Genomic DNA, 26,842 nt, shown 5'->3' with positions numbered 1-26,842 from the left:
CAGAGCCGTGGGTGCGTCCTGGGCATTGCGACACCAGGCTACGGCTCAACAGGTGTGCCAGGCAGCTACCTGGTCGAGTCTGCACACTTTCACCAAACATTATCAGGTGCATACCTATGCTTCGGCGGACGCCAGCCTAGGTAGAAGAGTCCTGCAGGCGGCAGTTGCCTCCCTATAGGGGAGGGCTGTCTTGCAGCTCTAACATGAGGTATCTCTTTACCCACCCAGGGACAGCTTTTGGACGTCCCAATCGTCTGGGTCTCCCAATGGAGCGCCGAAGAAGAAGGGAATTTTGTTACTTACCGTAAATTCCTTTTCTTCTAGCTCCTATTGGGAGACCCAGCACCCGCCCTGTTGTCCTTCGGGATTTTTGGTTTGTTTGCGGGTACACATGTTGTTCATGTTGAACGGTTTTCAGTTCTCCGACGTTACTTCGGAGTGAATTTGTTTAAACCAGTTATTGGCTTTCCTCCTTCTTGCTTTTGCACTAAAACTGGTGAGCCAGTGATCCCACTGGGGGTGTATAGCCAGAAGGGGAGGGGCCTTACACTTTTTAGTGTAATTGCTTTGTGTGGCCTCCGGAGGCAGTGCTATACACCCCAATCGTCTGGGTCTCCCAATAGGAGCTAGAAGAAAAGGAATTTACGGTAAGTAACAAAATTCCCTTCTTTTTTTTTTTTTTAAAGGACACTAAAATCTAAGAAACAAAAACATCAAATAGGTGTTTGGTATCACTGTAAACCCACGTGGAAGATTTTCACATTTTGTCATTCAAAACTACAATTTGTGCAAAGATGCGGCCGCAACCGACAAAAGACAAAGGGTACGGGTCTGGAAGAAAACAAAAATCCTTTTAAAGGCTCAGGATTAAGAGGGGAAAAGCAAAGTCACAAGGAGAATGTGGGACCCCTAGATTATAGAAACCTCTGCTACTGATTCCACCGCAGAGGACAAGGACGTGGACGCCAGCTGATAGGGGGTTGTAGTTGTGAGGCGGCTCCTCTGTGGCCTCCGCCGGTGTTATACAGGGGGCCTGGCACAGCGCAGTGATGGGGGTTGTAGTTGTGAGGTGGCTCCTCTGTGGCCTCCGCCGGTGTTATACAGGGGGCCTGGCACAGCGCAGTGATGGGGGTTGTAGTTGTGAGGCGGCTCCTCTGTGGCCTCCGCCGGTGTTATACAGGGGGCCTGGCACAGCGCAGTGATGGGGGTTGTAGTTGTGAGTCGGCTCCTCTGTGGCCTCCGCCGGTGTTATGCAGAGGGCCCGGCACAGCGCAGTGATGGGGGTTGTAGTTGTGAGGCGGCTCCTCTGTGGCCTCCGCCGGTGTTAGTCAGGGGGCCTGGCACAGTGCAGTGATGGGGGTTGTAGTTGTGAGGCGGCTCCTCTGTGGCCTCCGCCGGTGTTATGCAGAGGGCCCGGCACAGCGCAGTGATGGGGGTTGTAGTTGTGAGGCGGCTCCTCTGTGGCCTCCGCCGGGGTTATACAGGGGGCCTGGCACAGCGCAGTGATGGGGGTTGTAGTTGTGAGGCGGCTCCTCTGTGGCCTCCGCAGGTGTTATGCAGAGGGCCCGGCACAGCGCAGTGATGGGGGTTGTAGTTGTGAGGCGGCTCCTCTGTGGCCCCCGCAGGTGTTATGCAGGGGGCCCGGCACAGCGCAGTGATGCAGTTTGCGGCTTCTTTGTGCTGCTTGCTCTCCTGGTGCAGACGTCTTATGTCTGTGTATTCGGGGTCACCTGCAGGCTCAGTAGGACACTTGGTTACCTGCAGATCTCTGGTGTCTCAGTCGCTCCGGTCACCTCCAGGCACCACGGCCATAAACCACGGCTGCGCCACCATCTGCTCCTGAATATTACACGTGCGGCCGGAGATTTCCAGCAGATCTCCATTGTGACTTCTGGGGACCCTGCGGCTGCTGCTGGTCAGTATTTAGTGATGTTATTCGCTGCGTCCTCGGATTTTACCTCTGCTGATCAGTATTTAGTGATGTTATTCGCTGCGTCCTCGGATTTTACCTCTGCTGGTCAGTATTTAGTGATGTTATTCGCTGCGTCCTCAGATTTTACCTCTGCTGGTCAGTATTTAGTGATGTTATTCGCTGCGTCCTCGGATTTTACCTCTGCTGGTCAGTATTTAGTGATGTTATTCGCTGCGTCCTCGGATTTTACCTCTGCTGGTCAGTATTTAGTGATGTTATTCGCTGCGTCCTCGGATTTTACCTCTGCTGGTCAGTATTTAGTGATGTTATTCGCTGTGTCCTCGGATTTTACCTCTGCTGATCAGTATTTAGTGATGTTATTCGCTGCGTCCTCGGATTTTACCTCTGCTGATCAGTATTTAGTGATGTTATTTGCTGCGTCCTCGGATTTTACCTCTGCCGGTCAGTATTTAGTGATGTTATTCGCTGCGTCCTCGGATTTTACCTCTGCTGATCAGTATTTAGTGTTGTTATTCGCTGCGTCCTCGGATTTTACCTCTGCTGATCAGTATTTAGTGATGTTATTCGCTGCGTCCTCGGATTTTACCTCTGCTGGTCAGTATTTAGTGATGTTATTCGCTGCGTCCTCGGATTTTACCTCTGCTGATCAGTATTTAGTGATGTTATTCGCTGCGTCCTCGGATTTTACCTCTGCTGATCAGTATTTAGTGATGTTATTCGCTGCGTCCTCGGATTTCACCTCTGCTGGTCAGTATTTAGTGATGTTATTCGCTGCGTCCTCGGATTTTGCCTCTGCTGGTCAGTATTTAGTGATGTTATTCGCTGCGTCCTCGGATTTTACCTCTGCTGGTCAGTATTTAGTGATGTTATTCGATGCGTCCTCGGATTTTGCCTCTGCTGGTCAGTATTTAGGGATGTTATTCGCTGCGTCCTCGGATTTTACCTCTGCTGATCAGTATTTAGTGATGTTATTCGCTGCGTCCTCGGATTTTACCTCTGCTGGTCAGTATTTAGTGATGTTATTTGCTGCGTCCTCGGATTTTACCTCTGCTGGTCGTTATTTAGTGTTGTTATTCGCTGCGTCCTCGGATTTTACCTCTGCTGATCAGTATTTAGTGATGTTATTCGCTGCGTCCTCGGATTTTACCTCTGCTGATCAGTATTTAGTGATGTTATTCGCTGCGTCCTCGGATTTTACCTCTGCTGGTCAGTATTTAGTGATGTTATTCGCTGCGTCCTCGGATTTTACCTCTGCTGGTCAGTATTTAGTGATGTTATTCGCTGCGTCCTCGGATTTTACCTTTGCTGATCAGTATTTAGTGATGTTATTCGCTGCGTCCTCGGATTTTACCTCTGCTGATCAGTATTTAGTGTTGTTATTCGCTGCGTCCTCGGATTTTACCTCTGCTGGTCAGTATTTAGTGTTGTTATTCGCTGCGTCCTCGGATTTTACCTCTGCTGATCAGTATTTAGTGATGTTATTCGCTGCGTCCTCGGATTTTACCTCTGCTGATCAGTATTTAGTGTTGTTATTCGCTGCGTCCTCGGATTTTACCTCTGCTGATCAGTATTTAGTGATGTTATTCGCTGCGTCCTCGGATTTTACCTCTGCTGGTCAGTATTTAGTGATGTTATTTGCTGCGTCCTCGGATTTTACCTCTGCTGGTCGGTATTTAGTGTTGTTATTCGCTGCGTCCTCGGATTTTACCTCTGCTGATCAGTATTTAGTGATGTTATTCGCTGCGTCCTCGGATTTTACCTCTGCTGGTCAGTATTTAGTGATGTTATTCGCTGCGTCCTCGGATTTTACCTCTGCTGATCAGTATTTAGTGATGTTATTCGCTGCGTCCTCGGATTTTACCTCTGCTGATCAGTATTTAGTGTTGTTATTCGCTGCGTCCTCGGATTTTACCTCTGCTGGTCAGTATTTAGTGATGTTATTCGCTGCGTCCTCGGATTTTACCTCTGCTGATCAGTATTTAGTGATGTTATTCGCTGCGTCCTCGGATTTTACCTCTGCTGGTCAGTATTTAGTGTTGTTATTCGCTGCGTCCTCGGATTTTGCCTCTGCTGATCAGTATTTAGTGATGTTATTCGCTGCGTCCTCGGATTTTACCTCTGCTGATCAGTATTTAGTGATGTTATTCGCTGCGTCCTCGGATTTTACCTCTGCTGATCAGTATTTTTAGTGTTGTTATTCGCTGCGTCCTCGGATTTTACCTCTGCTGATCAGTATTTTTAGTGTTGTTATTCGCTGCGTCCTCGGATTTTACCTCTGCTGATCAGTATTTTTAGTGTTGTTATTCGCTGCGTCCTCGGATTTTACCTCTGCTGGTCGGTATTTAGTGTTGTTATTCGCTGCGTCCTCGGATTTTGCCTCTGCTGATCAGTATTTAGTGATGTTATTCGCTGCGTCCTCGGATTTTGCCTCTGCTGATCGGTATTTAGTGATGTTATTCGCTGCGTCCTCGGATTTTGCCTCTGCTGATCGGTATTTAGTGATGTTATTCGCTGTGTCCTCGGATTTTGCCTCTGCTGATCGGTATTTAGTGATGTTATTCGCTGCGTCCTCGGATTTTGCCTCTGCTGATCAGTATTTAGTGATGTTATTCGCTGCGTCCTCGGATTTTGCCTCTGCTGATCAGTATTTAGTGATGTTATTCGCTGCGTCCTCGGATTTTACCTCTGCCGGTCAGTATTTAGTGATGTTATTCGCTGCGTCCTCGGATTTTACCTCTGCTGGTCAGTATTTAGTGTTGTTATTCGCTGTGTCCTCGGATTTTGCCTCTGCTGATCAGTATTTAGTGATGTTATTCGCTGCGTCCTCGGATTTTACCTCTGCTGATCAGTATTTAGTGTTGTTATTCGCTGCGTCCTCGGATTTTGCCTCTGCTGGTCAGTATTTAGTGATGTTATTCGCTGCGTCCTCGGATTTTACCTCTGCTGGTCAGTATTTAGTGATGTTATTCGCTGCGTCCTCGGATTTTGCCTCTGCTGATCAGTATTTAGTGATGTTATTCGCTGCGTCCTCGGATTTTGCCTCTGCTGATCAGTATTTAGTGATGTTATTCGCTGTGTCCTCGGATTTTGCCTCTGCTGATCAGTATTTAGTGATGTTATTCGCTGTGTCCTCGGATTTTGCCTCTGCTGATCAGTTTTTAGTGATGTTATTCGCTGCGTCCTCGGATTTTGCCTCTGCTGATCAGTATTTAGTGATGTTATTCGCTGCGTCCTCGGATTTTACCTCTGCTGATCAGTATTTAGTGTTGTTATTCGCTGCGTCCTCGGATTTTGCCTCTGCTGGTCAGTATTTAGTGTTGTTATTCGCTGCGTCCTCGGATTTTACCTCTGCTGATCAGTATTTAGTGTTGTTATTCGCTGCGTCCTCGGATTTTGCCTCTGCTGGTCAGTATTTAGTGTTGTTATTCGCTGCGTCCTCGGATTTTACCTCTGCTGGTCGGTATTTAGTGTTGTTATTCGCTGCGTCCTCGGATTTTACCTCTGCTGGTCAGTATTTAGTGATGTTATTCGCTGCGTCCTCGGATTTTACCTCTGCTGGTCAGTATTTAGTGATGTTATTCGCTGCGTCCTCGGATCTTACCTCTGCTGGTCAGTATTTAGTGATGTTATTCGCTGCGTCCTCGGATTTTACGTCTGCTGGTCGGTATTTAGTGTTGTTATTCGCTGCGTCCTCGGATTTTACCTCTGCTGATCAGTATTTAGTGTTGTTATTCGCTGCGTCCTCGGATTTTGCCTCTGCTGGTCAGTATTTAGTGATGTTATTCGCTGCGTCCTCGGATTTTGCCTCTGCTGATCAGTATTTAGTGATGTTATTCGCTGCGTCCTCGGATTTTACCTCTGCTGGTCAGTATTTAGTGTTGTTATTCGCTGCGTCCTCGGATTTTGCCTCTGCTGATCAGTATTTAGTGTTGTTATTCGCTGCGTCCTCGGATTTTACCTCTGCTGATCAGTATTTAGTGTTGTTATTCGCTGCGTCCTCGGATTTTGCCTCTGCTGATCAGTATTTAGTGTTGTTATTCGCTGCGTCCTCGGATTTTACCTCTGCTGATCAGTATTTAGTGTTGTTATTCGCTGCGTCCTCGGATTTTGCCTCTGCTGATCAGTATTTTTAGTGTTGTTATTCGCTGCGTCCTCGGATTTTGCCTCTGCTGGTCAGTATTTAGTGTTGTTATTCGCTGCGTCCTCGGATTTTGCCTCTGCTGATCAGTATTTAGTGTTGTTATTCGCTGCGTCCTCGGATTTTACTTCTGCTGATCAGTATTTAGTGGTGTTATTCGCTGCGTCCTCGGATTTTACCTCTGCTGATCAGTATTTAGTGATGTTATTCGCTGCGTCCTCGGATTTTACCTCTGCTGGTCAGTATTTAGTGATGTTATTCGCTGCGTCCTCGGATTTTACCTCTGCTGGTCGGTATTTAGTGTTGTTATTCGCTGCGTCCTCGGATTTTACCTCTGCTGGTCAGTATTTAGTGATGCTATTCGCTGCGCCCTCGGATTTTACCTCTGCTGGTCAGTATTTAGTGATGTTATTCGCTGTGTCCTCGGATTTTACCTCTGCTGGTCAGCGTTTGGTCATTATTTACCCTCTGATCTCCTTCAGGGTCGGGCAAACACTTCAGGACCCAAGACCCCCCCCCCCCTCTCACCCCCCCCAGATAAGACAGATTCCTATATGACCGCAGTGTCACTGTTATTTCCAGCACTTCCCGTATTATGACACATGGCGTAGTCGTAGCCGGTGAGTAATGGGCACATGATGGCGGTGATCACCGCGCTGTGTAGTGGCGCTGAGCGATCGCCCAGTGTGGGGGGCACTGCCGGGGTCAGGCTGCATTAGTTGTGTTTTCTATAAGGGGGGCACGCACATGGTAGATCTGTTGTAGTAAGTTCTGTGAATGTCCTTGTATTTGACTGGAGTTTGCAGAAGTTTACACACCCTCAGCCCCGTCCAGATAAATACATAGAACCTATGTTTCGTCTCGGTCTTTTCTGCAGTAGATTCTTATCCATGCGCCGTCAGGTGGGATTGTATGTGACCCCCCCATAGTCCGGGGAGCGCGGCGGGGTCCTTGTCACGACCCCTATACATTCCCGATTCCCACCTGCGATGTTACAGCCGTAAGGGTGCTTTACACGCTGCAACATCGCTAGCGATCTCGTTAGTGATGTGACCCACCAGATCGCACATAGGTCATTTTTATAGCGCCGGTCACATCTGTGTTCTGTCGTGTCACATCGCTAACGAGATCGCTAGCAATGTCGCAGCGTTTAGTCTCTCTGGCCCAGCGCCTGTGCATTAGTGGGGGCTCATTGTGCTTCCTCCATGTATCGGGGGGCTGTGGAGCATCCCTTTAAATGTTCCTTCTTGGTCTGTAATTTGAGCTTCGCGGTCCATGCTTAGAAAGCAGCTTGTGTTCCCAGTCACCCACAGGACTAAGGTAAAAGGGGGAGGATTAATCCAGGGTGGGGTGCAATACTGTGCGCTGCGTCTTACAGGACTGCGAGGGTTAATTGTATTACTACTCTGTATTCCTACTCTGGTGCTCCAAGGGTTAATAGGACAATGCCCCAGGGAGTGTCTACGTGTTGTTTTTATAAGCTGCAGCCAATCACAGAGCTGCCTTTTAGGGGCTGGAGTCATCGCTGCTTCCTATTGGCGGAGTCAGACACGCCTTTGAGACTGATGGGCGCAACTTTCGAGAAAAACACAGAAGCAGAAACTGTCAGCGAGCGACGATGAGAGGACGAGGCCGGCAGCACACGGACACCAGGTGAGGAGGTGACGGGCAGCACACGGACACCAGGTGAGGAGGTGACGGGCAGCACACGGACACCAGGTGAGGAGGTGACTGGCAGCACACGGACACCAGGTGAGGAGGTGGAGGGCAGCGCACGGACACCAGGTGAGGAGGTGACGGGCAGCACACGGACACCAGGTGAGGAGGTGACGGGCAGCACACGGACACCAGGTGAGGAGGTGACGGGCAGCACACGGACACCAGGTGAGGAGGTGACTGGCAGCACACGGACACCAGGTGAGGAGGTGACGGGCAGCACACGGACACCAGGTGAGGAGGTGACGGGCAGCACACGGACACCAGGTGAGGAGGTGGCGGGCAGCACACGGACACCAGGTGAGGAGGTGACGGGCAGCACACGGACACCAGGTGAGGAGGTGACGGGCAGCACACGGACACCAGGTGAGGAGGTGACGGGCAGCACACGGACACCAGGTGAGGAGGTGACGGGCAGCACACGGACACCAGGTGAGGAGGTGACGGGCAGCACACGGACACCAGGTGAGGAGGTGACGGGCAGCACACGGACACCAGGTGAGGAGGTGACGGGCAGCACACGGACACCAGGTGAGGAGGTGGCGGGCAGCACACGGACACCAGGTGAGGAGGTGGCGGGCAGCACACGGACACCAGGTGAGGAGGTGACGGTCAGCACACGGACACCAGGTGAGGAGGTGACGGGCAGCACACGGACACCAGGTGAGGAGGTGACGGGCAGCACACGGACACCAGGTGAGGAGGTGACGGGCAGCACACGGACACCAGGTGAGGAGGTGACGGGCAGCACACGGACACCAGGTGAGGAGGTGACGGGCAGCACACGGACACCAGGTGAGGAGGTGACGGGCAGCACACGGACACCAGGTGAGGAGGTGACGGGCAGCACACGGACACCAGGTGAGGAGGTGACGGGCAGCACACGGACACCAGGTGAGGAGGTGACGGGCAGCACACGGACACCAGGTGAGGTGACGGGCAGCGCACGGACACCAGGTGAGGAGGTGGCGGGCAGCGCACGGACACCAGGTGAGGAGGTGGCGGGCAGCACACGGACACCAGGTGAGGAGGTGACGGGCAGCGCACGGACACCAGGTGAGGAGGTGGCGGGCAGCGCACGGACACCAGGTGAGGAGGTGGCGGGCAGCGCACGGACACCAGGTGAGGAGGTGACGGGCAGCACACGGACACCAGGTGAGGAGGTGGCGGGCAGCACACGGACACCAGGTGAGGAGGTGGCGGGCAGCGCACGGACACCAGGTGAGGAGGTGACGGGCAGCGCACGGACACCAGGTGAGGAGGTGGCGGGCAGCACACGGACACCAGGTGAGGAGGTGACGGGCAGCACACGGACACCAGGTGAGGAGGTGACTGGCAGCACACGGACACCAGGTGAGGAGGTGACTGGCAGCACACGGACACCAGGTGAGGAGGTGACTGGCAGCACACGGACACCAGGTGAGGAGGTGACTGGCAGCGCACGGACACCAGGTGAGGAGGTGGCGGGCAGCACACGGACACCAGGTGAGGAGGTGACGGGCAGCGCACGGACACCAGGTGAGGAGGTGACGGGCAGCACACGGACACCAGGTGAGGAGGTGACGGGCAGCACACGGACACCAGGTGAGGTGGCGGGCAGCACACGGACACCAGGTGAGGAGGTGGAGGGCAGCACACGGACACCAGGTGAGGAGGTGGCGGGCAGCACACGGACACCAGGTGAGGAGGTGACTGGCAGCACGCGGACACCAGGTGAGGAGGTGGTCGGCAGCACGCGGACGCGAGGTGAGGGGCAGCACACGGACACCAGGTGAGGAGGTGGCGGGCAGCGCACGGACACCAGGTGAGGAGGTGACGGGCAGCGCACGGACACCAGGTGAGGAGGTGGTCAGCAGCACACGGACACCAGATGAGAAGGTGGTGGGCAGCGCACGGACACCAGGTGAGGAGGTGGCGGGCAGCGCACGGACACCAGGTGAGGAGGTGGTCAGCAGCACACGGACACCAGGTGAGGAGGTGACGGGCAGCGCACGGACACCAGGTGAGGAGGTGAGGGGCAGCACACGGACACCAGGTGAGGAGGAGGCGGGCAGCACACGGACACCAGGTGAGGAGGTGACGGGCAGCACGCGGACACGAGGTGAGGGGCAGCACACGGACACCAGGTGAGGAGGTGACAGGCAGCACACGGACACCAGGTGAGGAGGTGAGGGGCAGCACACGGACCCCAGGTGAGGAGGTGAGGGGCAGCACACGGACACCAGGTGAGGAGGTGGCGGGCAGCACACGGACACCAGGTGAGGAGGTGACTGGCAGCACACGGACACCAGGTGAGGAGGTGACTGGCAGCACACGGACAACAGGTGAGGAGGTGACTGGCAGCACACGGACACCAGGTGAGGAGGTGACGGGCAGCACGCGGACACGAGGTGAGGGGCAGCACACGGACACCAGGTGAGGAGGTGGTCAGCAGCACACGGACACCAGATGAGAAGGTGGTGGGCAGCACACGGACACCAGGTGAGGAGGTGGCGGGCAGCGCACGGACACCAGGTGAGGAGGTGGTCAGCAGCACACGGACACCAGGTGAGGAGGTGACGGGCAGCACACGGACACCAGGTGAGGAGGTGACGGGCAGCACACGGACACCAGGTGAGGAGGTGGTCAGTAGCACACGGACACCAGGTGAGGAGGTGGCGGGCAGCACACGGACACCAGGTGAGGAGGTGACGGGCAGCACACGGACACCAGGTGAGGAGGTGACGGGCAGTACACGGACACCAAGTGAGGAGGTGGCGGGCAGCACACGGACACCAGGTGAGGAGGTGACGGGCAGCACACGGACACCAGGTGAGGAGGTGGCGGGCAGCACACGGACACCAGGTGAGGAGGTGACGGGCAGCACACGGACACCAGGTGAGGAGGTGACGGGCAGCACACGGACACCAGGTGAGGAGGTGACGGGCAGCACACGGACACCAGGTGAGGAGGTGACGGGCAGCACACGGACACCAGGTGAGGAGGTGGCGGGCAGCACACGGACACCAGGTGAGGAGGTGACGGGCAGCACACGGACACCAGGTGAGGAGGTGGTCGGCCCCACCGCCAGGGTCAGGAGGCTGAGATCTGGGGGCGGGTGGCTTCTCCCAGGGGTGTTCCCCACATTTCGGTGTCTGCAGGGACAGATAAGACTCGGGCGCTCTGTGTCACGTTGCGACATCTGTCCATTTCCTCTGGTGTCACGTTACAGTCTACTGCTTCTTGTCTGTGATTCGGACGTTTGGGTTTTTTGTTTTTTTTTAACAACTAAAATACAGCTTTAATTCTGGGGTTAGACGGTGACTTTGGCAGCGACACGGGTCCCGCCACGTCGTGGCATAATGGGGGGGTGAATGGGGGTCACATTGTAACCAGCGAGGGGCTGAGACAAGAGACAAGGAAAAGTCACAATTAGCAGATTATTGGAGACTTTCTGGTGGCGGTTCCTTGCAGGTTACAATGTGCCGCCATTCACCTGCATTACACTGAGATGTCACAGCCAAAGTCACCGCCTAGCCGCAGCCTAACATAGTCACAGCTGCAAAGGGCAGACAGGTTTGACAGATGCTTTTGTGCCCAGTGGCCCCGGACTATGACACCATATGATATAGCTCCATTTCAGAGACCCCTGCAGGGTAATATCAGAAAGGGAGAGCGATGCGAGATAGGTGACCAGAACTAAACCAGGGCAGGGCGGGCCACTAAGACCCCCACTGACCGCCAGCACTGCACCCACATATCCCCCACAGTCCGACTCATGGAGCACACGGGCACCCGCCACTGCATGCACACGAGGGCACAAGTCGTCCGTTCTGTGATCAGCGGGGGGGGGCTCAGCCGTCCGGTCCCTCGCACCTCTCCTCTTATTACTGGAATGCCCCTTTAATGTTTTGTCTGTAATTATAGGGCGGGGCCGTTGATGCCCCCGATGCCATGCGGCTTTGTGAAGAAAAACTGGCTGTGGGACGCAAACGACCTGTGCCCGGCTGTGGAGCTGTCCCCGGACCGGAGCGAGGTGTATTTCCACACGGATCCTGTTTCCGAGAGCGTCGGGACGGCTGCAGTGCGGGGGGAAGCAGGTGAGCGGAGCTCCGGGGTATCCCTAAGGCCTCGTTTCTAGTTTTGCATAGCTTCTGGTGTGAGAACATTGGAAGTGCGATGCTAATGACCCTCCACTGCGAGCGTCAGCCGAGGGTCATACAACTGTAATCCAATCTTATGATCGGATCACAGCTGCGGAGGAGAGGGAGGGGGCACTTTCTTCCATCTCCTCCATTGTCTCTCTGTGTACCATCGCACTGCAGTCGGATGATATGCACGTACAGTGCGATGTGTCACACGCTCCCATAGACTTGTATAGGGGTGTATGAGCTGAGAATCGCTGCCAAACACAACATGCAGGGATTCCTTTCTCAGACCGCTATGGCAGGAGAAACCAATCACAGATGGACGCTGCCCCGTAGTTTTGCTCACTCCTGTGTCTGGGGGGATCAGTGCACTCTTGTGTAGGGGGGGAGAGTACACATAAGAAAGCCGTCAACCAACCTCCCCATACACAGGAGCGATCAGCTCAGCTGAGCAGCCAAGTGCGCTCATCAAGGAGAAGGGAAAGAGCCGCTCACAGGGGAGGTCAGCTCAGCCGAGCAGCCATGTGCGCTCATCAAGGAGAAGGGAAAGAGCCGCTCACAGGGGAGGTCAGCTCAGCCGAGCAGCCATGTGAGCTCATCAATGAGGAGGGAAGGAGCCGCTCACAGGGGAGGTCAGCTCAGCCGAGCAGCCATGTGCGCTCATCAGTGAGAAGGGAAGGAGCCGCTCACAGGGGAGGTCAGCCGAGCAGCCATGTGCGCTCATCAAGGAGAAGGGAAAGAGCCGCTCACAGGGGAGGTCAGCTCAGCCGAGCAGCCATGTGCGCTCATCAGTGAGAAGGGAAGGAGCCGCTCACAGGGGAGGTCAGCTCAGCCGAGCAGCCATGTGCGCTCATCAGTGAGAAGGGAAGGAGCCGCTCACAGGGGAGGTCAGCCGAGCAGCCATGTGCGCTCATCAGTGAGAAGGGAAGGAGCCGCTCACAGGGGAGGTCAGCTCAGCCGAGCAGCCATGTGCACTCATCATTGAGAAGGGAAGGAGCCGCTCACAGGGGAGGTCAGCTCAGCCAAGCAGCCATGTGCGCTCATCAGTGAGAAGGGAAGGAGCCGCTCACAGGGGAGGTCAGCTCAGCCGAGCAGCCATCTGCGCTCATCAGTGAGAAGGGAAGGAGCCGCTCACAGGGGAGGTCAGCTCAGCCAAGCAGCCATGTGCGCTCATCAGTGAGAAGGGAAGGAGCCGCTCACAGGGGAGGTCAGCTCAGCCGAGCAGCCATCTGCGCTCATCAATGAGAAGGGAAAGAGCCGCTCACAGGGGAGATCAGCTCAGCCGAGCAGCCATGTGTGCTCATCAATGAGAAGGGAAGGAGCCGCTCACAGGGGAGGTCAGCTCAGCCGAGCAGCCATCTGCGCTCATCAATGAAAAGGGAAAGAGCCGCTCACAGGGGAGGTCAGCTCAGCCGAGCAGCCATGTGCACTCATCAGTGAGAAGGGAAGGAGCCGCTCACAGGGGAGGTCAGCTCAGCCGAGCAGCCATGTGCGCTCATCAATGAGAAGGGAAGGAGCCGCTCACAGGCTCCTCCGGCATTGGCTGACCTGATCGCGCCGTGTAATGGCGGCAGGAGCTTCTGCAGGGCCACATCGTCGCCATCTTTGTCTTGTGATGCAGCTGAGCCCATGATAATGCAGGATATGGAACAAAAAGCCAAATAATTGCAGAAAAAGTGAATAAAACTCCAAACCTCACTGACACTGTAAGCAATCGTCAGCATGGAGAGAGGAGTCTGGAGTCTGCGGAGAGTCGCCCGTCTTCTCCGGATGCTTCCTCGATATCTAAGTGATGCTACCGAGCCGGTGAAGGTCACGTCTGCAGCCCTCACCGGGCACAGTATGGGATAATGAGAATACAATGTATCACCAACAGCTCTAGTAATGTGTGAGCAGCAGCGACCCACGGATGTGTCTGTGATCGGGAAATGTGGCTTCAAGCGCCAGGATTTTTGGTCTTTGGAAACCATCAGATTGTAATATCAGCCCAAATTATCACCATGCGCCATAGTCCCGAATTATCACCATGCGCCATAGTCCCGAATTATCACCATGCGCCATAGTCCCGAATTATCACCATGCGCCATAGTCCCGAATTATCACCATGCGCCATAATCCTGTTTTGTGTCCAGGATGGTAAAAATAAGCTCAGAAACCCTGCCGTCATCTTACTCCACTAGGTGGCGCCGCTGGGACAATATGACAGAATTATATCCTGCAGCCATGTCACCCGGCCGGGAGGGGGGCTCTGCTGGAGACCCTCGAACACCTCTCATCCAGAGAGTGTCAGACCCACGAGATGCAGCCAGGATTGTGGATCTGTCCGTATTGCAGGGATCTGCTCTGTGCAATCTCTCTCCAATCCATAAGAGGTCTCTGCATTTTATCCCTTTGATGTGATGTTTTGCCTTTTATATTTCCTCTTTATTTCACCATTTGTGTATTTTGTAAACATTGCTCTATTGTAAATGAAATGTAAACATTGATATTTGTGTTTTGCTGCTTTAAAGGGAGTCACAACCATAAAGAGGCAAAGTTAAGCTGCACTCCTGTGTCTGGGGGGATCAGTGCACTCTTGTGTAGGGGGGGAGAGTCCATGCGCATTTGCGTCGGTGGGGGTCTGTTCGCTCTTGCGTCGTGGCGGGGACTCCGTTCGCTCTTGCGTCGTGGGGGGGTCTGTTCGCTCTTGCATCGTGGGGGGGGTCCGTTCGCTCTTGCGTCGTGGGGGAATTTGTTCGCTCTTGCGTCGTGGGGGGGGGGTCCGTTCGCTCTTGCGTCGTGGGGGGGGGTCCGTTCGCTCTTGCGTCTTGGGGGGGTCCGTTCGTTCTTGCGTCGTGGGGGGGGTCCGTTCACTCTTGCATCGTGGGGGGGGTCCGTTCGCTCTTGCATCGTGGGGGGGGTCTGTTCGCTCTTGCGTCGTGGGGGGATCCGTTCGCTCTTGCGTCGTGGGGGGGGTCTGTTCGCTCTTGCGTCGTGGGGGGGTCCGTTCGCTCTTGCATCGTGGAGGGGGTCCGTTCGCTCGTGCGGCAGAGAGAGTGCATGCACTCGGGCGGCAGGGAGGAGAGTGCGTGCACTTGTGTCGCCGTCACATGAGCGCTGCAGACAATCACTGAGTCTGGTAGCAGCGGAAACTCTGCACTGGACCTGGGGAGGGGGAGTAAAGCGCAGGTCTATCACATGTCTCAGAATTTATCACCACTAGGAGCCGTTCTCTTACATTTTCTGGTTTTCTTCTTCCAGGCTTCTTACAAGGAGAACATTTCTGGGAGGTTGAGTTCTTGGAGCCGCCGTCTGGACTGTCCGTCATGGTCGGTGTCGGCACCAGCAGAGCCGCGCTATCTGCCGGCAGCTTCCAGTATCTCAATTTACTGGGTAAGATGGGGCCGCTCCTGAGTCCAGGGAGCTAAGAAAGGTAGCAGGACCCCCGGCCTCTGGATATAAGGGGCCGGGGGGGTCTCAGACAGGTGGGGCCCGGGGGGTCTCAGACAGGTGGGGCCCGGGGGGTCTCGGACAGGTGGGGCCCGGGGGGTCTCGGACAGGTGGGGCCGGGGGGTCTCAGACAGGTGGGGCCGGGGGGTCTCGGACAGGTGGGGCCAGTCTCCTCCTATTGCCACCAGTAATGATCCATGTGACTGTTTCCAGGCCGGGATGCCGACAGCTGGGGTCTGTGCTATAAAGGCAGAATCTGGCACAGCGGCAGCAGCAGCACGTACACCGAGCCGCTCTACGAGGAGGGGACGCTGATCGGGGTGCACCTGGACATGGGGGACGGGACGCTGACCTTCTACAAAGACCGACAGAGTCTGGGGGTCGCCTTCACCGGACTCCACAAGGTAATGTCACTGGTCACAATGCAGAGCATTGCAGCTATGACAGAAAGGAGTCAGGACACGCAGAGCATCGCAGCTATGATAGAAAGGAGTCAGGACACGCAGAGCATCGCAGCTATGATAGAAAGGAGTCAGGACACGCAGAACATCGCAGCTATGATAGAAAGGGGTCAGGACACGCAGAGCATCGCAGCTATGATAGAAAGGAGTCAGGACCCGCAGAGCATCACAGCTATGATAGAAAGGAGTCAGGACACGCAGAGCATCGCAGCTATGATAGAAAGGAGTCAGGACACGCAGAGCATCGCAGCTATGATAGATAGGAGTCAGGACACGCAGAGCATTGCAGCTATGACAGAAAGGAGTCAGGACACGCAGAGCATCACAGCTTTGATAGAAAGGAGTCAGGACACGCAGAGCATCACAGCTTTGATAGAAAGGAGTCAGGACCTGCAGAGCATCGCAGCTTTGATAGAAAGGAGTCAGGACCTGCAGAGCATCGCAGCTATGATAGAAAGGAGTCAGGACACGCAGAGCATCGCAGCTTTGATAGAAAGGAGTCAGGACACGCAGAGCATCGCAGCTTTGATAGAAAGGAGTCAGGACCTGCAGAGCATCGCAGCTTTGATAGAAAGGAGTCAGGACCTGCAGAGCATCGCAGCTATGATAGAAAGGAGTCAGGACACGCAGAGCATCGCAGCTATGATAGAAAGGAGTCAGGACACGCAGAGCATCACAGCTATGATAGAAAGGAGTCAGGACACGCAGAGCATCGCAGCTATGATAGAAAGGAGTCAGGACCTGCAGAGCATCGCAGCTAAGATAGAAAGGAGTCAGGACACGCAGAGCATCACAGTTATGATAGAAAGGAGTCAGGACCTGCAGAGCATCGCAGCTATGATAGAAAGGAGTCAGGAGACGCAGAGCATCGCAGCTATGATAGAAAGGAGTCAGGACCTGCAGAGCATCGCTGCTATGATAGAAAGGAGTCAGGACACGCAGAGCATCGCAGCTATGATAGAAAGGAGTCAGGACCTGCAGAGCATCGCAGCTATGATAGAAAGGAGTCAGGACACGCAGAGCATCGCAGCTATGATAGAAAGGAGTCAGGATACGCAGAGCATCGCCGCTATGATAGAAAGTAGTCAGGACACGCAGAGCATCGCAGCTATGATAGAAAGGAGTCAGGACACGCAGAGCATCGCAGCTATGATAGAAAGGAGTCAGGACACGCAGAGCATCGCAGCTATGATAGAAAGGAGTCAGGACACGCAGAGCATCGCAGCTATGATAGAAAGGAGTCAGGACACGCAGAGCATCGCAGCTATGATAGAAAGGAGTCAGGACACGCAGAGCATCGCAGCTATGATAGAAAGGAGTCAGGACACGCAGAGCATCGCAGCTATGATAGAAAGGAGTCAGGACACGCAGAGCATCGCAGCTATGATAGAAAGGAGTCAGGACACGCAGAGCATCACAGCTATGATAGAAAGGAGTCAGGACACGCAGAGCATCACAGCTATGATAGAAAGGAGTCAGGACACGCAGAGCATCGCAGCTATGATATAAAGGAGTCAGGACACGCAGAGCATCGCAGCTATGATAGAAAGGAGTCAGGACCTGCAGAGCATCGCAGCTATGATATAAAGGAGTCAGGACGTGCAGAGCATCGCAGCTATGATATAAAGGAGTCAGGACGTGCAGAGCATCGCAGCTATGATAGAAAGGAGTCAGGCCACGCAGAGCATCGCAGCTATGATAGGAGTCAGGACACGCAGAACATCGCAGCTATGATAGGAGTCAGGACACGCAGAGCATCGCAGCTGTGATAGAAAGGAGTCAGGACCTGCAGAGCATCGCTGCTATGATAGAAAGGAGTCAGGACCTGCAGAGCATTGCTGCTATGATAGAAAGGAGTCAGGACCTGCAGAGCATTGCTGCTATGATAGAAAGGAGTCAGGACACGCAGAGCATCGCAGCTATGATAGAAAGGAGTCAGGACACGCAGAGCATCGCAGCTATGATAGAAAGGAGTCAGGATACGCAGAGCATCGCAGCTATGATAGAAAGGAGTCAGGACACGCAGAGCATCACAGCTATGATAGAAAGGAGTCAGGACCTGCAGAGCATCGCAGCTATGATAGAAAGGAGTCAGGACCTGCAGAGCATCGCAGCTATGATAGAAAGGAGTCAGGACACGCAGAGCATCGCAGCTATGATAGAAAGGAGTCAGGACACGCAGAGCATCACAGCTATGATAGAAAGGAGTCAGGACACGCAGAGCATCGCAGCTATGATAGAAAGGAGTCAGGACCTGCAGAGCATCGCAGCTATGATAGAAAGGAGTCAGGACAACGCAGAGCATCACAGCTATGATAGAAAGGAGTCAGGACCTGCAGAGCATCGCAGCTATGATAGAAAGGAGTCAGGACCTGCAGAGTATCGCAGCTATGATAGAAAGGAGTCAGGCCACGTAGAGCATTGCAGCTATGATAGGAGTCAGGACACGCAGAACATCGCAGCTATGATAGAAAGGAGTCAGGATACGCAGAGCATCGCCGCTATGATAGAAAGTAGTCAGGACACGCAGAGCATCGCAGCTATGATAGAAAGGAGTCAGGACACGCAGAGCATCGCAGCTATGATAGAAAGGAGTCAGGACACGCAGAGCATCGCAGCTATGATAGAAAGGAGTCAGGACACGCAGAGCATCACAGCTATGATAGAAAGGAGTCAGGACACGCAGAGCATCGCAGCTATGATAGAAAGGAGTCAGGACCTGCAGAGCATCGCAGCTATGATATAAAGGAGTCAGGACGTGCAGAGCATCGCAGCTATGATATAAAGGAGTCAGGACGTGCAGAGCATCGCAGCTATGATAGAAAGGAGTCAGGCCACGCAGAGCATCGCAGCTATGATAGGAGTCAGGACACGCAGAACATCGCAGCTATGATAGGAGTCAGGACACGCAGAGCATCGCAGCTGTGATAGAAAGGAGTCAGGACCTGCAGAGCATTGCTGCTATGATAGAAAGGAGTCAGGACCTGCAGAGCATCGCTGCTATGATAGAAAGGAGTCAGGACACGCAGAGCATCGCAGCTATGATAGAAAGGAGTCAGGACACGCAGAGCATCGCAGCTATGATAGAAAGGAGTCAGGATACGCAGAGCATCGCAGCTATGATAGAAAGGAGTCAGGACACGCAGAGCATCACAGCTATGATAGAAAGGAGTCAGGACCTGCAGAGCATCGCAGCTATGATAGAAAGGAGTCAGGACCTGCAGAGCATCGCAGCTATGATATAAAGGAGTCAGGACGTGCAGAGCATCGCAGCTATGATATAAAGGAGTCAGGACGTGCAGAGCATCGCAGCTATGATAGAAAGGAGTCAGGACCTGCAGAGCATCGCAGCTATGATAGAAAGGAGTCAGGACCTGCAGAGCATCGCAGCTATGATAGAAAGGAGTCAGGACCTGCAGAGCATCGCAGCTATGATAGAAAGGAGTCAGGACCTGCAGAGCATCGCAGCTATGATAGAAAGGAGTCAGGACACGCAGAGCATCGCAGCTATGATAGGAGTCAGGACACGCAGAACATCGCAGCTATGATAGAAAGGAGTCGGGACACACAGAGCATCGCAGCTATGATAGAAAGGAGTCAGGACACGAGGAGCATCGCAGCTATGATAGAAAGGAGTCAGGACACGCAGAGCATCGCAGCTATGATAGAAAGGAGTCAGGACACGCAGAGCATCGCAGCTATGATAGAAAGGAGTCAGGACACGCAGAGCATCGCAGCTATGATAGAAAGGAGTCAGGATACGCAGAGCATCGCCGCTATGATAGAAAGTAGTCAGGACACGCAGAGCATCGCAGCTATGATAGAAAGGAGTCAGGACACGCAGAGCATCGCAGCTATGATAGAAAGGAGTCAGGACACGCAGAGCATCGCAGCTATGATAGAAAGGAGTCAGGACACGCAGAGCATCGCAGCTATGATAGAAAGGAGTCAGGACACGCAGAGCATCGCAGCTATGATAGAAAGGAGTCAGGACACGCAGAGCATCGCAGCTATGATAGAAAGGAGTCAGGACCTGCAGAGCATCGCAGCTATGATAGAAAGGAGTCAGGACCTGCAGAGCATCGCAGCTATGATATAAAGGAGTCAGGACGTGCAGAGCATCGCAGCTATGATATAAAGGAGTCAGGACGTGCAGAGCATCGCAGCTATGATAGAAAGGAGTCAGGCCACGCAGAGCATCGCAGCTATGATAGGAGTCAGGACACGCAGAACATCGCAGCTATGATAGGAGTCAGGACACGCAGAGCATCGCAGCTATGATAGAAAGGAGTCAGGACCTGCAGAGCATCGCAGCTATGATAGAAAGGAGTCAGGACCTGCAGAGCATCGCAGCTATGATAGAAAGGAGTCAGGACCTGCAGAGCATCGCAGCTATGATAGAAAGGAGTCAGGACACGCAGAGCATCGCAGCTATGATAGAAAGGAGTCAGGACACGCAGAGCATCGCAGCTATGATAGAAAGGAGTCAGGACCTGCAGAGCATCGCAGCTATGATAGAAAGGAGTCAGGACAACGCAGAGCATCACAGCTATGATAGAAAGGAGTCAGGACCTGCAGAGCATCGCAGCTATGATAGAAAGGAGTCAGGACCTGCAGAGCATCGCAGCTATGATAGAAAGGAGTCAGGACCTGCAGAGTATCGCAGCTATGATAGTAAGGAGTCGGGACACACAGAGCATCGCAGCTATGATAGAAAGGAGTCGGGACACACAGAGCATCGCAGCTATGATAGAAAGGAGTCAGGACACGAGGAGCATCGCAGCTATGATAGAAAGGAGTCAGGACACGCAGAGCATCGCAGCTATGATAGAAAGGAGTCAGGATACGCAGAGCATCGCAGCTATGATAGAAAGGAGTCAGGACCTGCAGAGCATCGCAGCTATGATAGAAAGGAGTCAGGCCACGTAGAGCATTGCAGCTATGATAGGAGTCAGGACACGCAAAACATCGCAGCTATGATAGGAGTCAGGACACGCAGAGCATCGCAGCTAGGATAGAAAGGAGTCAGGACCTGCAGAGCATCGCTGCTATGATAGAAAGGAGTCAGGACACGCAGAGCATCGCAGCTATGATAGAAAGGAGTCAGGACCTGCAGAGCATCGCAGCTATGATAGAAAGGAGTCAGGACACGCAGAGCATCGCAGCTATGATAGAAAGGAGTCAGGATACGCAGAGCATCGCCGCTATGATAGAAAGTAGTCAGGACACGCAGAGCATCGCAGCTATGATAGAAAGGAGTCAGGACACGCAGAGCATCGCAGCTATGATAGAAAGGAGTCAGGACACGCAGAGCATCACAGCTATGATAGAAAGGAGTCAGGACACGCAGAGCATCGCAGCTATGATATAAAGGAGTCAGGACACGCAGAGCATCGCAGCTATGATAGAAAGGAGTCAGGACCTGCAGAGCATCGCAGCTATGATATAAAGGAGTCAGGACGTGCAGAGCATCGCAGCTATGATATAAAGGAGTCAGGACGTGCAGAGCATCGCAGCTATGATAGAAAGGAGTCAGGCCACGCAGAGCATCGCAGCTATGATAGGAGTCAGGACACGCAGAACATCGCAGCTATGATAGGAGTCAGGACACGCAGAGCATCGCAGCTGTGATAGAAAGGAGTCAGGACCTGCAGAGCATCGCTGCTATGATAGAAAGGAGTCAGGACCTGCAGAGCATCGCTGCTATGATAGAAAGGAGTCAGGACACGCAGAGCATCGCTGCTATGATAGAAAGGAGTCAGGACACGCAGAGCATCGCAGCTATGATAGAAAGGAGTCAGGACACGCAGAGCATCGCAGCTATGATAGAAAGGAGTCAGGATACGCAGAGCATCGCAGCTATGATAGAAAGGAGTCAGGACACGCAGAGCATCACAGCTATGATAGAAAGGAGTCAGGACCTGCAGAGCATCGCAGCTATGATAGAAAGGAGTCAGGACCTGCAGAGCATCGCAGCTATGATAGAAAGGAGTCAGGACGTGCAGAGCATCGCAGCTATGATATAAAGGAGTCAGGACGTGCAGAGCATCGCAGCTATGATAGAAAGGAGTCAGGACCTGCAGAGCATCGCAGCTATGATAGAAAGGAGTCAGGACACGCAGAGCATCGCAGCTATGATAGAAAGGAGTCAGGACCTGCAGAGCATCGCAGCTATGATAGAAAGGAGTCAGGACCTGCAGAGCATCGCAGCTATGATAGAAAGGAGTCAGGACACGCAGAGCATCGCAGCTATGATAGAAAGGAGTCAGGACACACAGAGCATCGCAGCTATGATAGAAAGGAGTCAGGACCTGCAGAGCATCGCAGCTATGATAGAAAGGAGTCAGGACCCGCAGAGCATCGCAGCTATGATAGAAAGGAGTCAGGACATGCAGAGTATCGCAGCTATGATAGAAAGGAGTCAGGACCCGCAGAGCATCGCAGCTATGATAGAAAGGAGTCAGGACATGCAGAGTATCGCAGCTATGATAGAAAGGAGTCAGGACACGCAGAGCATCGCAGCTATGATAGAAAGGAGTCAGGACATGCAGAGTATCGCAGCTATGATAGAAAGGAGTCTGGATGGGGTTGTATTTTGGCTTGTGACCGCTGTCCTCCTCTCTCAGGTGCAGCTGCCATTGTTTCCTATGGCTTCCTCCACCAGTCCTGGCACAGAGTTGGCCCTGCGCTTGCGCTGCTGTGCTCTGCCGTCTCTGGAGGAGCGATGTCTCAGTACACTCGCTCGTAACCTGACGAGGAAAGACTCGGCTGATCTGCTCCCTCTGCCGGCAGTTGTCAAGTGGAAACTGAAAAGCTGGAAGAACTGATGCGACCTAAGACGGGTGTTGTATTGTACGGACCTGCGGGGAGAGACTGAATCCCACGAGGCTGAGACGATCCGTGTGTGACCCATCCGGAATATCGGAGTCTCTGGGTACAAAGGTGAAGGCTACGGACTGAGCTGCCTCAACAATGTCCGGCCTGGTCGTGACAGGCCCCACTGTACGTGTCCTAAGTGATGCCAAGGTGTGAGGACCTGTCGGAGGGCATAGTATCCTGGCCACATGGGACCAGCCAGTAATGCCCACATTAGGGGGGCTGCGCCTCCTAGAACATGTAATTTCAGCCTTGTCCTCTGCTGTGTTGTTCCCACAGCCCTGACTTTTCATTTTTGCACCAAGAGACTGAATGTAGGTGTTTTCTGCTGCAACTAATTGTTGTATTCATTGTACAAGCGACCTCGGCTGATTCCTGGTGATTGTTAGACCGGGTGAGATGAGACTGTGGCCTTCTCACACTTCTGTATTTTACATGTGAATAGTTTTAATTCCTTGTTTTGTACTTTAGTTTCACTAATCACAGCAAATATTCTGCAAGGGTTAATACAATCTTGCGCCCCGGCAGGGCATTGTCTCCAGCGGCGCCCCGGCAGGGCATTGGCCTCCAGCGGCGCCCCGGCAGGGCATTGGCCTCCAGCGGCGCCCCGGCAGGGCATTGGCCTCCAGCGGCGCCCCGGCAGGGCATTGGCCTCCAGCGGCGCCCCGGCAGGGCATTGGCCTCCAGCGGCGCCCCGGCAGGGCATTGGCCTCCAGCGGCGCCCCGGCAGGGCATTGGCCTCCAGCGGCGCCCCGGCAGGGCATTGGCCTCCAGCGGCGCCCCGGCAGGGCATTGGCCTCCAGCGGCGCCCCGGCAGGGCATTGGCCTCCAGCGGCGCCCCGGCAGGGCATTGGCCTCCAGCGGCGCCCCGGCAGGGCATTGGCCTCCAGCGGCGCCCCGGCAGGGCATTGGTCTCCAGCGGCGCCCCGGCAGGGCATTGGTCTCCAGCGGCGTTTCCTGACCTTCGGCTGTCAGGACATGATGGGTGTTGTAGTTTTGTAACAGCTTGACTGTGCCAATCGGTCTTACAGCCACTGACTCCAGCTGTTCCAAGACTACAACTCCCATCATGCCGACATCAAAAAGAGACTCCTGCTGTAAAAGAACCTGGAGGAAAAGGGTTTCCAGCGTGGGCAGTGGAAGTGACCCTGAAAGAGTTAACTCTTATCTGTTCCCCTCTTCAGACATCTTGATTTCCATCCTGTTGCTCATTGTTTGCACAAGTCCTTCCTGCTTGCTGGGATCTCTTCCCAGATTTCTCTGTGGCCGCCTTCAGATAAAAGCTGCCAGAAAATTTGCAAATTAATGTGACGGTAGACGCAGGTTCTGACAAAGGGACTGCGCAGTTTAAGGTCCCAAAAAATGCACCTAGGCCCGTCTGGCAGGGACAGTTTTCCACTTTCCCGGGAGCCTCTGCCAGGGTTGGTAAGTAAGTACACCCCTAGGATCTATCCACGTGTGGCAGAAATCCATGAGCTGATCATGAATAGGACCCGGTCAGATGTGCGGAGCGATCGGCTGCAGGAGACGACGGCCAAAGTGTATAACATGCTCTGATAGAACAGCCACATTGCTCTATAAAATAAAGGGGCAAAAAGAACCAGAAAAGTCGGATGTGCGCTTATATTTGCAGAACTTTAACGAGTGTGGGTCTATGAATAGGAAACGTCACCGGGGCAAAATGTGCGAGGGCAAATCCTGGTCCAGAAGCGTCACATGAGCGTGTGGTTGGCAGCAGATCACCGGTGAGTAAACAACAAGCCCCGCACTGAACCTGCTGTTTTGCTTGTTGTGAACTTTGCACATGGCTGCCTGCCGAACCTATCAGGTGTGACCTCACCCGGGACGTATGGGGGAGGACAAACACCGGAGAGGAGGACGGGAGGATGCCCAAAATAGGTAATGCCAGATACAAAAATGTGGAGGGGGAACTGGGGGCAAAGCAATAGGAGAGAAAAATCCTGAATTGTATCCTGCTTCGTATTTTTTTTTTTATGCAAATATTTCTCAATTTCAGCTGTAAAATCTGCAATCACAATGAAACGTTTTGTTTTTGCAGTTTTACTGCCCCTTCATTGTGGACCCTCAGGCCTCATTCACACATTCATGGCTTTCACATTACCAGTTATAACCTATACAGCTGTAGGGGGTTGGGTTTTTTGTGGATCGTGCGCCAGCGAAATAGGACAGGTCCACTTTACCCACATCACAGATTAAACTTATCAGTACAAGTCTATGGAAATCATGGCTCACGCATTAACATTGCAATGAATGGGAAATTTAAAATTTAGTTTTCTTCAGCGCTCTATTGGGAGACCCAGACGATTGGGTGTATAGCACTGCCTCCGGAGGCCACACAAAGCAATTACACTAAAAAGTGTAAGGCCCCTCCCCTTCTGGCTATACACCCCCAGTGGGATCACTGGCTCACCAGTTTTCTGCTTTGTGCGAAGGAGGTCAGACATCCACGCATAGCTCCACTGTTTGTAGTCAGCAGTAGCTGCTGGCTATATCGGATGGAAGAAAAGAGGGCCCATATGGGGCCCTCAGCATGCTCCCTTCTCACCCGCGGTGGTGCTTGTAAGGTTGAGGTACCTATTGCTGGTACAGAGGCTGGAGCCCACATGCTGTTTTCCTTCCACATCCCCTGGTGGGCTCTGTGGAAGTGGGATCTTGCCGGCCCCCAAGCCCTGAGGCCGGGCTCCATCCACAGACCCAGAGAACCTGCTGGATTTGGAGCGGGAGTGCCGTTCAGGGACAAGGCCCTGCAACTTTCAGGTACTCTGTGTCCCCGGCAGGCACGGACACTCTCAAGGCTTGCTGAGCGTTATAGTGCGCCGGGGACAGTAGCGCTGTGCGCTGGGGTTAGGTCACTGCAGCTTTGCTGAGTGACGTTACATGTTGGGAACTACTGCGCCGACCGCTACAGGAGCGGCGGCGCAGCTGCGACTTGTGGTGCGCCGGGGACTTTGCGCCGACCGCGCTTTTACGGCGGCGGCGCTTCTAACTTTAGCCCCCGGCTTCTGCGGCCTAGCGCCGCTTCGTTCCCCGCCCCCACCCTGTCAATCAGGGTAGGGGAGAGACGCTGCTCAATTGGCAGCGCCGAGGGCTGGAGCTCTATTTACATGCTCCAGCCCTCTCACTAGGCACAGTGGGAAGCAGGCTTCCCGCTCTTCGTCTGTATACGCCCAGGGCCCGCCCCCCCTCTCCACAAGGACGCCGGCAGCCATTACACATGCGGTCTGGCTGGGGAAAGGCAGCAGGCTCTGGGAGACCCAGACTAAAGGGATTTCGGCGACCACACACCCGCTCCTAAGCGGGCGGTAAGCTGCACTTTAGTGCTGGCCCCACTAGTGCCTCAGTGTTATATTAGTGTACTTTTTTCTTAGTACCATATATATATATATAGTTGCACTGTAAGGTCGCTTCTTGGCTGGACACCCTGTACTGCTCTGAGGAGGCAGCAACATGTCATCCGCAAAACGCAAGGGTGCCAAGGCACAGGCTGTGTACACTGTTTGTACTGCATGTGGGGCTGATCTACCGGCAGGCTCCAAAGACTCACATTGTATGCAATGTTCAGTCCCAGTGGCACTCCGTCAGCCAGAGCCTATGGTGGTAGTGGCCCAGGCAGAGACGCCTGTGAACCCTGCCCCGGTGACGGGGACAGACTTTGCAGTTTTTGCTGATAAAATGTCTGTGACTATGTCAAAAATCCTGGAGACCTTGCAGTCCAGGCCAGTTACTCAGACCATGGACACTGCTGTGTCTATGCTCTCCGGTCCCCCTCAGTTGGAACTAATCCGTACTTCAAGGGGGTCTCAAGCATCACAGGCTGAAGTCTCTGACTCAGATGACAGTCCCAGGCAGCCTAAGCGAGCTCGCTGGGAAAGACCCTCAACGTCATCACACTGCTCAGGGTCTCAGCGACAAGAGTCTCTCTGTGATGAGACTGAGGACGGTGACCAGGATTCTAATCCTGAGGCCCCTCTCAATCTGGATGCCCCTGATGGTGACGCCATGGTTAATGACCTTATATCGGCAATTAATAGGCTGTTGGATATTTCTCCCCCAGCCCCTTCTGCAGAGGAGGCAGCTGCACAGCAGGAGAAGTTCCATTTCCTGTATCCCAAGCGTAAATTAAGTGCTTTTTTGGACCACT

The 26,842-nt window shown here is 53.8% G+C and overlaps 1 protein-coding gene across 2 annotated transcripts; it reads left to right on the top strand.

Annotated features, from left to right (window-relative positions):
* The first annotated feature begins 6,612 nt into the window (after window positions 1-6,612).
* On the top strand, window positions 6,613-24,991 carry LOC142254462 (SPRY domain-containing SOCS box protein 3-like). 2 transcript variants are annotated; one of them, XM_075325529.1, is made up of 6 exons: window positions 6,613-6,691; window positions 7,582-7,724; window positions 11,694-11,866; window positions 15,155-15,286; window positions 15,557-15,747; window positions 22,597-24,991. In XM_075325529.1, exons 2-6 carry the CDS (start codon window positions 7,690-7,692, stop codon window positions 22,612-22,614), a joined length of 549 nt encoding a protein of 182 aa, XP_075181644.1. In that variant the 5' UTR covers window positions 6,613-6,691; window positions 7,582-7,689; the 3' UTR covers window positions 22,615-24,991. The 2 variants fall into 2 exon arrangements, with proteins under 2 accessions (XP_075181644.1, XP_075181643.1); XM_075325528.1 differs by having other exon boundaries at window positions 22,431-24,991.
* Window positions 24,992-26,842: the final 1,851 nt, after the last annotated feature.

The sequence above is a fragment of the Anomaloglossus baeobatrachus genome, chromosome 10, assembly GCF_048569485.1.
Source record: "Anomaloglossus baeobatrachus isolate aAnoBae1 chromosome 10, aAnoBae1.hap1, whole genome shotgun sequence".
Lineage (NCBI taxonomy): Eukaryota > Metazoa > Chordata > Amphibia > Anura > Aromobatidae > Anomaloglossus > Anomaloglossus baeobatrachus.
The sequence above is the reverse complement of the archived record's forward strand: the minus strand, read 5'-3'. Positions and strand labels throughout refer to the sequence as shown.